At 45.4% G+C, this 16,354-nt stretch overlaps 1 protein-coding gene across 1 annotated transcript in view; it reads right to left on the minus strand.

Annotated features, from left to right (window-relative positions):
* LOC310818382 (MAM domain-containing glycosylphosphatidylinositol anchor protein 2) overlaps positions 1–16,354 on the minus strand; it is a gene marked incomplete at both ends in the record, with an annotated part of 121,233 nt that overhangs the window by 42,984 nt on the left and 61,895 nt on the right. Inside the window, 5 exons of the mRNA XM_083689325.1 lie at positions 2,702–2,939; positions 3,067–3,158; positions 12,251–12,520; positions 12,843–12,975; positions 15,028–15,224. Of these exons, the coding sequence (XP_083545451.1) occupies positions 2,702–2,939; positions 3,067–3,158; positions 12,251–12,520; positions 12,843–12,975; positions 15,028–15,224 (930 nt within the window). The remainder of the gene's footprint in view (positions 1–2,701; positions 2,940–3,066; positions 3,159–12,250; positions 12,521–12,842; positions 12,976–15,027; positions 15,225–16,354) is intronic.

Genomic DNA, 16,354 nt, shown 5'->3' on the forward strand with positions numbered 1-16,354 from the left:
CGTTTAACGCACAGGCTAATGGGTTAATTAATCTCCTTATCTCTGGTACAAACCTCCTGCTCCCCCCCCTCCTCTCTCTTTCTCTCTCTCTATCTATCTCTCCTTCACTCTCTCTCTTTCTCTCTACAGCTTCATTAAAAGGGGAGACTAAAATGAAGATGGATTACATTTCACCCCAATGCATGTAAATGGAGACTCCCTCCTCCTTTCTTCCATTCCTCCATCCTTGCATATCGGCGTTCTTTAATCCTGGCAGCATCGGATGGGGAGATCTGTGCTCTCGTTTGGATAGCGCTCATGAATAAAGCATTAGCCGTCTTAGGGTGCCCAAAAGAGAAAATAACTTGGCTAGTTAATGAGTGTGTCATGATTGTAAATATTAGCACTATTTTGTGGGGGGAAATAATGAAAGCTGTACATAAAAAGAAGAAAGTTGTACAGTAAGTTAAGAAGAAAATTAATATTCTCTCTGTGGGTTTTTGGATAATAAGGATCACATGGGGCGGGGGCTGGGAAGTGGCGTGGCGGGGGTTGAGGCCGAGGCTGAGGCTGAACTCAGGATGGAAGATGTCAGGCAGACGAGTGCTCAGGATGGAGATACTTTAAACTCAATCTCTCTCCAAATACTTCCTCAGCATGAAACCCTGGCAGACCTGCAGCGTAATCTCCTCTTAACCCTTTTATTAAGACTTCTAATTGCTGCTTCGCTTCCTCTCTTCAGGGGAGCAGGCAGGGGAACAAAGACGGGGCTTAAATACCCCACCGTGAGGCAGAGGGCAATGACCAACCGAACCGGCTTCTGTGAAGAGCTGCACCACCAACAGCTCCCCATCAACACGGCTGAAATGTGTCACAAAAAAAATATATATAATAATTTTAACACTGGTCTTGTCACCTTGTAGCCCAACTCAAAAAGGCGCAGAGGGATAATGACCAAAACCATTTGGTCTGTGAAGACTTTTCTCCAAACATGGACCGTTCCACAGCACGTCCTTGCAACACTACCGGAAGATTCCCCATTATACACCTTAAAAACAAACAAACCACGCCTTAATCACATCTAAGCAAAAAAACAATCTTGCATATGTTACATGATAATCATAAAGAACAGCTTTTTTTTCTGCTATCTCTTCTTTCAGACAGCAGGTTTTTTGCACATTAAAGAAGCCAGTGTTTCTGCGTCGGTTGGCATCACCCAGGCACTCCAAAAAGGAAGGCTGCACTACTTAAAAGATAATGAGGAAACAAACACGGCAGGTACGATTGATCCCACTGTTTTATAGCATGGGGGATTATCAAAGGATTATCTTACGCTAATTATGTGCGAAGGTCGACAACAGGCTTTCATGTTGCTGCTGTGAGTGGCAGGAAGGTGTGAGCGTGTGTGTGTGTGTGTGTGCGTATGCGTGTGTTTGTGTCTTTTGAGTTTGTGTGTTTTGAGTTTTGCCTCAGCAAGCTTCTCTCTCTACTGCGCCCTTTGTCAAAGCACAGACGCACACACACACACACATGCACACACACACACACACACACACACACACACACACACACACACACACACACACACACACACACACACACACACACACACCCACCTACACACCAATTATCAGCATACTACTAAACACATCAAATCCACAGCAAATATTTTCTCTGAGGGTCCAGCCTCCCCTTTGGGAATTCTGTGCTTGGTTAGGAGGAGAGAGTGACAACGGAATTCCAAGTGGAAATCAGAGTATCTCTCCGGCGGGGAATCGATCAGGTCACACCACCCTGAGTGGCGGAGATGAGTGCCTGGGAAAATGGCCGGAGACAAGACCACATTAACCTGTGGTCGGAGCCCATTGCTTGCCCCCCCCCCCATCTCTTTTCAATGCTCATACTACTACTATAAAACCCTAAACCTAAACTACAAAGCTAGTACTATCTACCCCTAAACCTGCTATTCAATCAAATAATAAACCCCTAAAAGTACAATTCAGCTCATTGACTATATCACTCTCCACAGGCTCACTAGTGAAAGAGTAACTACACCTCTAAATACCATAAGGGCTAAAGAAGCCAGTATTGTCTTGTAATCACTAAAACATCCATGACTACTTTCTATACTGACATAAAAAAGTGGATGAATAGATTGTACCATAAACATGCTGTATGTAATGTAGGCAATGTTAGTCGCAGAGATGGTAGTAGCAGCCAATCAGATGGTAGGAAAGAATGGATGTTTAGTTGAATATTAGTTTGGCTTATATAGAGAAGTTACTGTACACCCTACTGGTTTTCAAACAGCCAGTCCATTAGGCACTATAGTACCGGTAAGTGCTTATGTGTGTTACAGTGGTTTGTGTGATAGATAAACTGAGAATATGTGTACTTAGGAGCTGTCACGGTGTATTCAAGTAATACCATATATGTGTTACTCTAATGTGTGACTGGAATGGTAGCACGTGTGTGTGTGTGTGTGTGTGTGTGTGTGTGTGCGTGTGTGTGCGTGTGTGTGTGTGTGTGTGTGTGTGTGTGTGTGTGTGCGTGTGTGTGTGTGTGCGTGTGTGTGTGTGCGTGTGTGTGTGTGTGTGTGTGTGTGTGTGTGTGTGTGTGTGCTAGCACCGTTTCAGGAACATGTGTGTATTGGTGCAGAGATACGTGTGTTTGGGGGAGGTCTGTACACTGCAGCGGGGATGCGGAGGTGTGTGAGACTCACCAGTAGTGGAGGAGATGTTGACGTCGATGCTGATCTCTGGGATGCCGCCTCCCTTCAGGGCGGCTACACACGTGTAGGTGCCGAAGTCAGTGAACTTCAGGTCGATGATGTCCAGGTTGGTGGTCCCAGGGGAGATGTCAGGGTCCGTCTGAGTGATCACCATTCGCTCCGAGCTGCGCAAGGCCCGTCCATTCTTCAGCCAACCAAATGTCAGTTCCTCGGGGGGTGTGGCCTCCACCTGGAAGTTAGATTGTGGTTTAATGTTTTTGTTGACAATAAATACATGTCTTAGGGATGTGTGTCTGTGTCTGACGTGTGTCTGCGTTGGTAGAAGTGGGAGGGGGGGTGTATAAAGTATATTGTACCTGGCAGGAAATCTTGACCTCACGGCCGATCTGTATGTTGTCATCATTGTGGTATGGGTCAGGTGTGATCCAGAAACGACCCTTCTTCAGTGCTATAGAGTGAACAGAGACACACACACACACACACACACACACACACACACACACACACACACACACACACACACACACACACACACACACACACACACACACACACACACACACACACACACACACACACACACACAAATCAGTTGAACAAATCAATTGGAAGGTTGGGGACAGCACCGGGTCAACCACAAAGCAAAACGAGTCTGCAAACATTTGGAAATGGGTTTTGAATACAGCAACAAATTGTGGAGTTCTGATAAGGCTCAAATATGTCTGCCTGAGGATTTGGTTTATCCAATCACCTCTGTGTCTGCTTCACTGATTGGATTGAATGGTACGACCATAGGGGTAATCCCGATTCACTACACACTGCACAGGGAACTATGCTGTCGCAAAAGGCATTAGTTCTGAATGCCCTGCAGCATCATCAGACTGTGACACAACGACTGTACTGAGTTACTGTACTGAGTTACTGTGCTGAGCGAGTTAACGTTTAAGTTACATTTTAGCCTTATTTATGTCACTTGTATTATGACATTAGTGTCAAAATATGCTCGGACTTGACAAGTAGCGACAGTAAATTGTACAAACAATAAACACTGCTATCTTTCTTGTTCTCTTCTTTTCTTTTGTGGAATTGTATGGCAGTTGGTAACCAATGTTTATCGTGCATTACCGCCCCTTACTGGACAGGAGTGTGAACCAGAGACTCCAGAGCATTATGAGAGCATTAAAACCTGTCCTAAAGTAAAGGAAGCGTAAAACAAAATGAAATACCACATCCCCTGATCGTTTGCTCAGCAATAGCCTCGTATCGCACCTACACCCCCTGCCCCCTGAAGCTCCTAACAAGATGATCTCTCTCCTTATGATTTATTTCCTACAGGTGAACAACATATGCTCAACTGTTTCCCTCTGCTTGAGTGCTGCTATGACAAAATTAATTTGTATACTGTATGTGTATTGTACTGTATGTTCCTTCCTGCAATTCTCAGCTCTCACAATGACCATCAGGAAGACTGCTTGGTCCATTTCCTGTATAGCGTAAACCTGTTTTTCCTTACGCTTACGCTCAGGTTGCAGGTCACTTCGAACTGAACATTTTCAGACAGACAGAGATACACAAGCAAAGCTGTGTGTAGATCTAGACTAAAGAATATCTAACAAAATATCAACTATAGCTAATCAAGTTCAGTTTCCAAACTCTGTCTCCTCAGCACAGCTCTTCCGAATGAAAAAGAAGATACCGATTTCATTATAATGTTGTATTGTTTCCAAACCCTGCGCCTACAGTACAATCCATCTCTTCTGCAAAAACTGACGGCGCCACAAAAATCTTTTCATCTAGCAATTCCCTGGTGACATTATCATATTCAGTTTGGCAAAAGGAAAATGAAAACAAAACCTGCATGTCAGATTTAAACACAAGAAATTGATTGTGCAAAACATTGCGATTCTGAGCCTGACTGCTCGGAGGGAGAGTGACACACGCCTTCACAGTATGAGACTAGACTCCATGTTTTAAATCAATGTCAGGCAGGCGGATAAAGGTATTCCTGACACGTCTCAGACATGTTGGAATCATGTCAACATAGTTCCCTGCAAGGGTTTTTACCACTGCAATTCAGCATATAGTCACATTATAGCTTTTGTATAGTATTTAATTAAATTCAGTACGTCTGTGTTGGCATAGAAACAGGTTAGGAATCGCTACACGGCATACATTTATGAACTTTATGAATCAAAGATCAGGTGTTATTAATAAAACCCTAAGTTCCCCTATGTAGGGTTTTGCTAGTACAGCAGGTGTTCATGCATATTACAATAACATTTCCTGGAGGGCAAATAACATTTAATGTAGCCTATGCTGGAACATATTCAGCAATGGAATCTAGATTCATTCCACTGAAATATCTGCACCATAGGAGACTAGTGAATATAGCTATTTTAGCTATTTTTGGAGCATGATAAAATATTTGTATTTGATCTTCGAGGCATTTGTACAAGTAAAGTGGCTAATGTGACCAGTCGCTAATATAGCTGAAAACCGATTTTTAAAAAATAAATATTCTACCCTGGGCAGTTTTTCACTCTGTGTCTGTTTCTGGGATGATGGGGAAAGCTGCACACTTGTTTTTTACCTCGACTGTCAGACAGACTGATTTGTGTCATCTCTGTACATATTTATCTGTGGTACACACCAGCAGAGACTTTATCCCAAAGGAGCATTATCTAATCCAATAATTTCCTTGTGTGTGTGTGTGTGTGTGTGTGTGTGTGTGTGTGTGCGTGCGTGTGTGTCTGTTTCATTGTCACAGACTGTGGATAAACATTGGATTATCCAGTCTTCTCTCTCACACCCCTGTGTACACATGTATTCCTTGTCCACAGACCTCTATGGATGTCTCCCTCAATGGATCAACTCTTTCCTAAACTCAACTTCTCTCCATCAAAACATTCTTTTCCACTCCCCAGAACTCTACTACCCTACTACTACTAATCCCTCTAGTCAGCCCTCTCAGACCTCTGGTACTCGACTACACTCCACTCAACAACACTGTTAGCTGCAGCTTCTATCACACCTTAATGGAAACTCAAACTCAAAGCTAAAAGAATTGTTGCTCCAGTCCTTGAAGGGCAGCAGTGCTGTTTTCATTGATTGGTCAGTGTCAATGATTCACACGTATTGATTGATGCACACACCTCTTTACCTCTGTACCACCCTAACCCTAAATGACCTCCATTCCTCCATCTGTCTCTGCCCCCCCCATTTTCTCCTTCTCTCTCTCTCTCTCTCTCTCTCTCTGACTCATCACATTAAGAGGCAAAGTTGCAAATGTCAGGCAAACGAGTGGTCAAGTTCAACACTGTAGGGACTCTCTGGATAACCCATTCTCTCCTCTCCTTCATTTACTCCACCCCCCCTCACCCCCCCCCCCCCTCAAACAACTCTGCAAACACTCCTCCTAACAAGTCACACTGGGGCCATTATACAGTCTGGAACAGCAAGACCAGCATCAGCCAAACAGCAGCCTCCTTCTCCAGCTCAAGGAATAACTTCTTCTCTCACACACTCTCAGACTCAGATCTAAGGTCAAATCACCCCTCCCCGAATTCAAACAAACAATGAAAATCAATCGACCGTAAATGAGCATGTCATGTCAAATTAGTCAATGACTTTGAGATGAATCAGGCATGACATTTTAAACATGCTCATTTAGGGTCCACTGACTTCCAATGGTTTTTTTGGTTTAAAAAATGCTATCCATTAGCGGTTAGTGACGGTGTCCAAATAAACAGAACCAAAGCGTGTATTGAAATGTGTCCTTATCTAGTGACTCCTTTCCAGGAAAGGAACGAAATATGTAATTGTGAATTTGGGTAAACTATCCCTTTAATCATTTAAGCTACTGTGCAGTATCCCAGTAAATACTACAATACAACATTAAACTTGTGCTCCCCATACCCCAGCCACAGCCATGCAGTAACTCAGCCAGGCGGACTCCATTACTATGCAGTACTGTACTCTACGTCAGAACGACCCAACTGTACGTGTCCTCATGCATATTTCATTAAGGGCCTCCTTGCGGCTTCTTCTACACTGAATCCTCCTACTCTAGAAGCTTGTCTGAGCACCGGAACACCGGGAGTTACATCACTGTTAATGGAGTCACGTTTGTGTACCAGACAGATAAGCGGTCACTGTCTGCTTCCTGGTGTTGTAGCGGTGGCCGGAGAGTGCTGCGGCGGCTAAAACTGGCTGCTCCTCTTTTCTGCTACAGCGGCCTGAGGTTTGCGAGGTCAGCGGCCTGCTTAAAGGGACCGTTGTGCACACTGTGAGACGGGAAGCGGAGCACTTCTCCAAAAGGCGGGAGACACTATCCTGGGTGACATAGTGATGTCATGTCAATCTTTAACAAGGGCGTCACTCGGAAACAGGGCTTTCCCATTTACTGGCGGGGAACGGGCTTGTGTCGTCTGCCGCCTGGTGTAGTATTTTCAGCACTTCATTCATATATTATAAGACCACGGTACGGGCTGTGTGGTGTTAGCTAGCTAAGGCTGTCGACATACAGAGAAGGGCCCAGTCAAGGAGCTAGACCCCGGCTCGCTCAAAATGGGTGACTTGGCTTATTAAGAAGAACCACCTCAGCCAACTGGAGCGGGAGCGAGGGAGCGAGAGAGAGAGAGGAGATAAAGCGTTGCAGCTCAAACCTCAGAGACTCAAAGACAAAACAAGCTCTGAAGCAGGAACCCCGCTGCATTCTAAAAGCATTGTGAGTATCGTGAGCACCAAGGCGCAAAAGAGAGTCAACGTACACAAACACACATTTAGCGTGAATTATTGATGCTACGGCTTTTGGAAGGGTTTTCTTTTCATCACCCTGAATGTGTTTGTCATGGAACCTGGGCTCTTGCCGTGTGTGTGTGTGTGTGTGTGTGTGTGTGTGTGTGTGTGTGTGTGTGTGTGTGTGTGTGTGTGTGTGTGTGTGTGTGTGTGTGTGCATGTGCGTGCGTGTGTCTATCTGTTATTGTGTATGTGCAAGGGAGGAAGTGAATAACCAATAAGCTACAGCAGAACCTTTAAAGCTCAAAGCTACTTAGAAGCCTTTGCTGCTCAGTCACATCAAAGGCAGAATGGAAAGGAGGTTCTGCTTATCATACAATATGTATGTACATTACCCTTAAAGTACCTTCTGTACATAGACAATCACACTACACTTTATTCATATGTGATAAAAATAAATAAAAAATAAGAGGTTGCTTTGCCTACATTGTGGGAATTATATTTACTCTCTTTAGCTCTCATAACCCAAATATAAACACGACGACTCCTGTGTGCCTTTTTAAGCCAGAATGGTTGAGTCTGTAGAGAGTCTGTAGAGTAATATTCTCTATGGCTTTGAATAGTGTGGTAGAATAATGGTTGGCCTGTTACAAGAATAGGCCAGATAATCATACAAAGACGAAAGCCCCTGTTGGGGCCTGGTTTTCTACAGAGGCACCATGCCATACTGCAGGATTACAATATTACCCCTCCTACGGGAGCTTCTTAGCAGGGCAATGAGACACATGCCCCTGACATGCTGACAAGGGCAATGAAGAAACACACACACACACACACACAGACACACACAGACATACACATACACGGACACACACACACACACAGCCCCTGACCCGTACTTTCTTTTGCCCTTTAGCCAACTGGCAAGGTGGCATTGACACCTGTATACCCCCCTCCTCTCTCTCTCTCTCTCTCTCTCTCAATCTCCTGCTCTCACTCTCCCTTCCCCTTCTCTCTTTTTCCTCAACCTGTCGATCTATCTGTCCATCTCTCGACTGGCCCCTCGTTGTGGCCTTCATTCATTCCCAGTGTTAATCAGCATGTGGAGCTTAGCTCTTCGCTCATGGCCAGATGGCTCTCTCTCTCTATTTCTCTCTCTCTCTCTCTCTCTCTCTCTCTCTCTCTCTCTCTCTCTCTCTCTCTCCTCTGCCTCAGTGGCTCTTGTCAAGGTTAAACAAGCAAGGGGACAACAGATATTGGCACCCCTTCCCTCCTCTGATCATCATGCTATCACACATTCACCATGCGTCTAGCTACAATGCACTCACACATGTCAATGTTTGGATGGATTGTGGTTAATGCTGTGAATGACCTTGTGGTTGACCTGTGTTTAAATTGCTAGGTTCAGCCACTGGCCACAGGGATTCACACTCCCTCATACACCGGCACACACACACACGCACACACACACACACACACACAGACACACACACACACACACACACACACACACACGCATACACACACGCACACACACAGACACACACACACACACACACAAACACAGAGGCTTACACATAAACACACACATACACACACACACACACACACACACACACAGTCCTGAGGGCCGTTGCCCAAGTCTCCAGTCTGTCAGCCAGCTCTGGCCTTCCAGCCAGTTCATTTACCATTTATAAATGGAAATGTATGCAGCTTAGGCCCGAATTTATTCCAGAGCAAATTTGATAAGGACCATTCACATGTTGATTTACATGCCGCCCGCCAGATTTTTACAAGTCACGTTACTGGGGGTTTGTTTTGCCTCCACCAAACAGTCTAAATAACAACAGCAGGGAGCTCACTATGAGAACAATTGAATTTTGCTCTTCTATAAATAACAGCGAGCCCCCTTGCAGAGTCAGAGCGCGGGGAGGGTGTGTGTGTGTGTGTGTGTGTGTGTCTTAGCTGACAAGAATGGCTGATGTCTCATTTGTAAAACGCGCACCTGGAGTTGTAGAGAACTCCAGGAGGAATTGTCAGAACGAGATGACGACAGCGGAATGTTTCTTGATTCTGAATCTTTGATACCTACAGCGCTGCTCATTTCCCTACATCAAACGCCCGCAGAACACACTGCTTTAAAACGTGAGCGGGGGGGGGGGGACATAGTTACAGACCCTTGAAATATGTGGTGGGTGTGATATGATAACGAACGGCAGCCAACTGTTTGCTTTGCTGATGTCTCCGTCGGACAGATTTGCCATCGTATCTCGGACGTTTCCTGCGTCGCAGGCAGGCTGTCTTTCCGCGTTTGAAACACCGTCCAGTGATCAAACGGCCTCGCTATGAAAGGCAATGGGAGCAGAGAGAAGAAGAACCGCGCTCGTACAACAGCAGCTGTGCACTCATGCATTGTCGTGCCGACCAATCATGTCACTAAAGTGCCGATTGGCTGCCAAACACGGCCGTGTGACCTGCCCTACAGACCGGACTGAAAGCGCCGGATATTGACCTGCATTTGGAGACGTCTCATCCCTTTAATCCATAAAAAGGATGATGGGCTGGAGCATGCCAGTAGCCTGCTGGGCCGTCGGTGAGAGGGCCAGGCTGAAAGGCAGCCTGGCTGGTGGGACAGCATGGCTGGAGAAGCCACCATCTGCTGAGGAGGGATCTGTGGATACACACACAGCCCCCTTTGGCAATACCAGCCTGAGAGGGCTTCTCAAGGACTATAAGTGGGGTAAACAAATACTCACAGACACATAAACACACACACACTCACTCACTCACTCACTCACACATACACACACACATACACAAGCGCACACAATCAGACGTCTTAACTGCTCACCAGCTGTCCAATCAAAAAGGGCTTACCATTTCGACCAATTACCACACTGTTGTTGCGTTATCCGGTCGAATCAAACCACACATCAACAAACCTGTTTTGTCCCCTGTCAGTGTGTTCATGTGTGAAGCTGACAGTGGACAGCTAACAGGCTCCATCTCTCTTGCCTACTCAAATATCAGCTTAAGACTCAAAACTATTTCCCAGTGATTTACACGACAGTGGAGTCAAGTTGTTTAGCACTTAGTTGTATAGCAACATGCAATATAGTGCTGGAACACAAAAGTCGTCTTATTAGAACTGAGCATGTACAAAAGGGTCTGTTTAGGGAGGTTGGTACATGTGGTTAGTGTATTCTTGTAAACTGTTGTATTGTATTGTTTGTACAGAAACTAGTTCTTGTATTGTATATATATATATATATATATATATTTTCTTTCTTTTTTTGTACTTCGATCTATGTATATCAGGGCCTTGCTGCAAAGGAGACTCCAGTCTCAGCTTAAAATAAATAAATAAATAAAAAATAAAAAAATCACATTTTATTGCTTTAGGAAAAATTAACACTATGAAAAACATTTTAAAAATATGGCAAATTGCCTTGCAAAATTTAAGAAAAGTCACAGCGAAATCCAGCATTTTTGGCTGCAGATATCACAAAAAACATCCCTGGGGGGACTGATTAAGGGTGTTCATGGAGCATTAGTGTCTGTCTATTTTGTTCAGTGGGTTTACAGCATTTGGTGTTTTTTTAAATGTGTTAGATTTGCCCCCGCCTCCTGTTACAATTGCCCCCGCTACGCGGATCCAAGCGTGACCCAAAAGTGATCCAAGCGTCCTCTTTAGAGACATACAAATGTATGAATGATTAGTAAACAGATGTACATTTCTGACTGGACTAGGTTGAGTGGTCTCTGTGTAATAGAGTTAATTGCAAAACATGTTACAATTGCCCCCAGTCTCCCCTAATTCACTGACACATTCCAATTTTCCTGGCCAACACAATCATCCACACACACATACACACACACAATTACGCACTCAGGATTACCTAAAATCACCACAACGCAAAAAACCTCACTGTTCTCCACATGACTCAAACATGGAGAGCCTTATCCTATTATAAGCCAGTATACTGTACCATTGGCAAATCAACAATTGGCTGCAGTATGCATCATTTACCTCAAGGGGAAAAGCCTTGGCCAACGATGAGCTTTGCAGGCTACAGTTTCTCTAGCCTGAGTGCCTTGGCTTAATGGCTGTAATTGCTCTTTTAATAAGTCTCTTTAATGAGTGGTTTCACAGTCCTTTGCCACTGGCACAGGCTAAGTACAGAAGTCATAATACTGTATGGAAACTGCTTCACCCTCTCTGTGTGTCCATCTGTCCTTGTTTGCAGTATACAGTGGTTGGATTAACTCCAGTAGGCAAAAACCCTCTTTGTCGTGTACAGTACTGAAATACACACAGTGACATTGAAACTCATATCCCAAAAGTGTAACACATATAAAAGCTGCAGTACAGTATGAAACGACCACAGTTATCATGAACATCGGCATGGCTGAGGCTAGAACCACCGCAGGTCTTTCCAATGTGTGCAGCCACTTCAGTGGGTAACATCAGATTATTATGATGCAAAAATCCAAAGCCTGAGGGTAGCCTGAGTCGGAACTGAACCATTGACCTTGGGTGTATCAGTCCAACACCAAACACATCATTATATCAAGAGGTCTGAGTCACTGGGAGAGCCTGCTCATGTTGGACTAAGGAGGCTAGAACTAAAGCCTACGTCAACACACTGTGCTGTTACCAGCCGAGACTGCACTGGATGTGCGTGGGGAGATAACAAATAATTAAGAATTTATGTTCGACAATGGTATCTATTATTTTCTATTAAATTGTACTCTATTCTATCCTATTTACATCAAACACCCCGCGATCCCTCTCCCTCTCACCTCGGACCACGATAGTCGTGGACTTCTTGGCCGGGTTGCCGACGTTGTTGGTGGCCACGCAGCTGTAGATGCCAGCCTCGTCTGAGGTGATGGCGGGCAGGGTGAGGGTCCCTCCTTTGACCACGCTCTTCTCCGGCAGGCTGTCGGTGGTACTGATCCAGCTGAGCGTGGGACTGGGCTCCCCACCTGTGGTGATGCAGACCAGGGAGACCGTCGAACCCGGGTTCACCACGATGGGGTCCTCCACCAACAGCTTGATGGAGGGAGAAGCTATGGAGGAAGAGAGAGGGTGAGTTTAGCTACAGTGGTTGATTGGACTCCTCTGAGAGGAATTATGTACGATATCCCCAAGCAATTGATTGTTATACTCAACTGATTCCACTGAGGAAGCTTATTGACCAACTGATGAGAGACACATTATAGCAGTTGATCGATATGTGTGTATCTGTTATTCTTGTAAACAGAGCGCACTGCATAACTACTGCTGTACACGATTGAGTATTGCTGTTTGAAGCCAAGAGGTGTGTCAGAACAAAACTCGCAATTCACCTTTGGCCCCAATATAAACCCCAAACCCCAGAGCACATCTGACCTGTTTTGTTGGTGAGTTTGAAGATGACGCTGCGGTCAGGGATGCCACACACGTTCCTGACTGAGGCTATGCAGCTGTAGTTGGCGTAGTCCTGAGGACGCAGGTTCTTCAACTTTAGGATCTTCGTCTCCCCCTGCAGCTCAGATTAGGAACAACAGCAACACTAGTGTGCAAATGAGTGCGAATATAATTGTAATAATAAACAACAATATAATAACAATGTGTAACTACCAGTGTTGGGGAGTAGTTATTAGTTTAACTACATTTTTCAGTAGCTTGGTGGTACTTAAACTATATTCAAATCTTAGTAGTGTTTTCTGTAGTTAATTACTTTTTTGGCATTTTTTGGCAACTGTCACTTCTCACTAAACTTTTTCCTAAAACAAAAAAAAGAAATAAGAATTTAACTATTATTCTAGCCCTTGAATTTTAAATGTCCCTACTGTTTCTTCCCTCACTGTTTTTTTCTTTCTTAGGGATTTCAGAGGCGCGCGATCAGTCACACCTTCTGTCAGACATTTCATCTGTCAGAAATGTGTTTTGAACACATTTTTCAAAGTAGCTTTAGTTTGACAAAGCTTTAGTGTCGTTCAACTACTTTTCTTGTAAAATAATTGAATTAAATACATTTTCAGAGTAGCTTCCCCAACATTGGCAATTAATAAACATTATTTTCAGTAAACCCTCTGGAGAACAACAATGTGTTATCATTGTAACTTCATTCACAGTAAAATACAACATAACGCATCAAAGGATTACCCAGTTTAATTTACAGATTTTCAAATGCTGAATGGGGATCGTACTGTGGTTGACGTCTCTACACTGCCACACTGCTATCCCATTCCACCGTACTGTAGATAGCCAGCCGAGTCACACTAGGGGGTCTCTCACAGAGGGGGGTCCTCCTTTCTCCGTGTACGTCTGTTTGACTCCACCAGGGCCCTGACAGACAGTGGCTCCACCCGGAGGGGTAGTGGTGTGATGTGAGCCTTTGATCTGCTTTGCTGCCTCCGGGGGGGCGGGGGGAGGGGGGGAGGGGGGGGATTAGGACATGAGTCAGCCTGCACTGTGGCAGTCCTCACAAGCGCAATCGCTCATCTCTTTCATTTCCCAATGATCATCGCCGCAGACGGTAATTGTATTAGATTAGGAATGGACTCTGCCTTCCCTTTCCATCACCTCTCTGGTGCTGGCTGATATCAGACGATGTTTGGTGGGCATTCAGAAGCCCGGCCTCTCCACAGTGGGAGACAAATTGGAATAAAAATCTATTTGGAAGACATAGGAGGCCAGAGGGAGGTATGGATGGAGAGAGGGATGGAGGAGGGAATGGAGGGTGGCAAGGATTAGGCAAAGAAAAGGAAGGAGGGGTAGAGTGGGGGCATGCAAGAGGTTGGAGGATGGAAAGGATGGATGGATGATGATCTGCCATAGAGAATGAAGAGAGAATAGCGGGGTTGAAGGAGAAAGGAACAGAGGGTGAAAGATTGCTGAAGGAAAGCGGGAGGTTGGAGGAATGCATAGATTGAAAAGACGGTTGTAGGAGTGTGGGTGTCACCACAGTACAGTACATCTTGATATCAAGACATCACATGTGGTTTCAACGGTGACCTCATCAAGAGGTCTATGCCATGTTCCGGAATTACCCCCCCCCCCCCTCCCTCTCTCTCTCTCTCTCTCTCTCTCTTTCAGCCAGAGAAGCAGTAATGCTGGCATTTAGCGACAGGAAAATAAACACTGTGGCTTCCAATACATCCCCTGATCTTTTTTGTTTTTTTTCCAGTTCTCTGCGGGGTGTAAGGGGGGGAAGAGGAGTAGGAAGGAGAAGAGAGAGGCCCCAGAATGAAAGCGAGGCGCTTCTTGGCTAATTACGGGCCTGATCCTCCTGCTGGGTCTGAAATGCCACCTCAGTGTTTTATCTCCTCTGTGAAAACGTTTGGTGGATAGATGAGGGAGGAGAGAGGAGGGAAGAGGCGGGCGGCTCAGGTGGACAGCTTCCTAAGGCTAATTTGCCTATGGTATCTCTGTTACACCCCCCCCCCCCTCTCTCTCTCTCTCTCCCATCTCCATATTTCTTACTATCCAACCTCTAGTCTCGTTTCTCTCTTTAGCATACCTCTCTTTTAATTCTCTTGTCGCCTCTTTGCCCTTACAGCGCCCGTACCAAGTACAGCCTCAACCTTACCTGTGTGAAGAAGGGTTCGTAGATCTCCACGCCCTTGTCGGAGCCCTGCGAGAGGACATCGCGGCCGCGGTGCCAGCTGTAGCGGACCGGGGGGTTGGAGTTGGCCACACAGCGCAGGAAGACCGTCCTCTCGTAGTAGAACTGCTCTTTGGCTTCTCCTATACTCTGGTGCACCGTCACTATGGGGTCCTCCAGGTCTGGGAGAGAGGGGGTGGGGGAAGGAGGGGGGGGGGGGGGGGGGGGGTTGTCACTCGACTGGTATCGGGTTCAACACAAAATGCATTACTATATTGACCCCTTTTTCTCCTGCGGCTCGACTCATACATTACAGGTGAAAAGGTTGGAGGTCAGGCACGGTTCAGAGACTCTGGTATTGACATGTGGGCAGAGGCTAGTGTCAGGGCGAAAGGGTAGTACTCGCACTCGATCACTGAAGCAACACTGTTTTTTAACACATACTACACACACACACACACACACACACACACACACACAGACACACAGACACATACACACACCCCAAGGGCACATTGACTTTCCCAATCAATAAGGCAGCATGCACGGCCTTCAAAAAGAGACTCCCGGTAGACTCAAGACATGGAATGAATAATATCCATCGCAAACACTTAGCTGATGCACATCACTCCAAAGAATAATATTTAGTTGGCCTCTTGTCCCGATTGGGAGCTCGGTGAATTGATATATCTGTTTCTCCGTACTTTCAAACATATGAGAGGGATGTTTTAACCCACATCTGACAGCTGGCTATTTGAGAAGCCCCTTGCAGTTGATTAAATGGATTCAAAGTTAATCATCTTACTCGCCTAACGCATTAAGCCTTGGCAAATGGTGTTCATCATAACTGTGGGGTCTTTTTAGCATGCTAATACTCGCCTTTTAGATTATGTCCATTTGCGCACTCAAAGAACCAAAGGGGCTAGCCATTTCCCTTTCATCTCCGTTAGAGATGCAATCAGTTCTCAACGCAAGCGAAAGGCAATTTTAAAGAAGCGGATGAGAGAAGCCAATACAACTTATCCCCTAACGCTAAAACTAAATATGGTCATGGTTGACCTTTTGCAAATGAAGAAGGAAGTGAGAGAGTGAGAGAGTGAGAGAGAGAGAGAGAGAGAGAGAGAGAGAGAGAGAGAGAGAGAGAGAGAGTGAGAGAGAGAGAGAGAGAGAGAGAGAGATAGCATAACATGTCTCTATTATTACTTTATCACTGTTACTGCTGAGGAAACAATACAAGGTATTGGAAATGTTAATCGATGGATTCAACCCTCTAATTCAGCCTCCGTCGCCCTCCCCTGGGTTCGCCAGGGAT

This window comes from Argentina silus (assembly GCF_951799395.1).
Source record: "Argentina silus genome assembly, chromosome: 17".
Classification (NCBI taxonomy): Eukaryota; Metazoa; Chordata; class Actinopteri; order Argentiniformes; family Argentinidae; genus Argentina; species Argentina silus.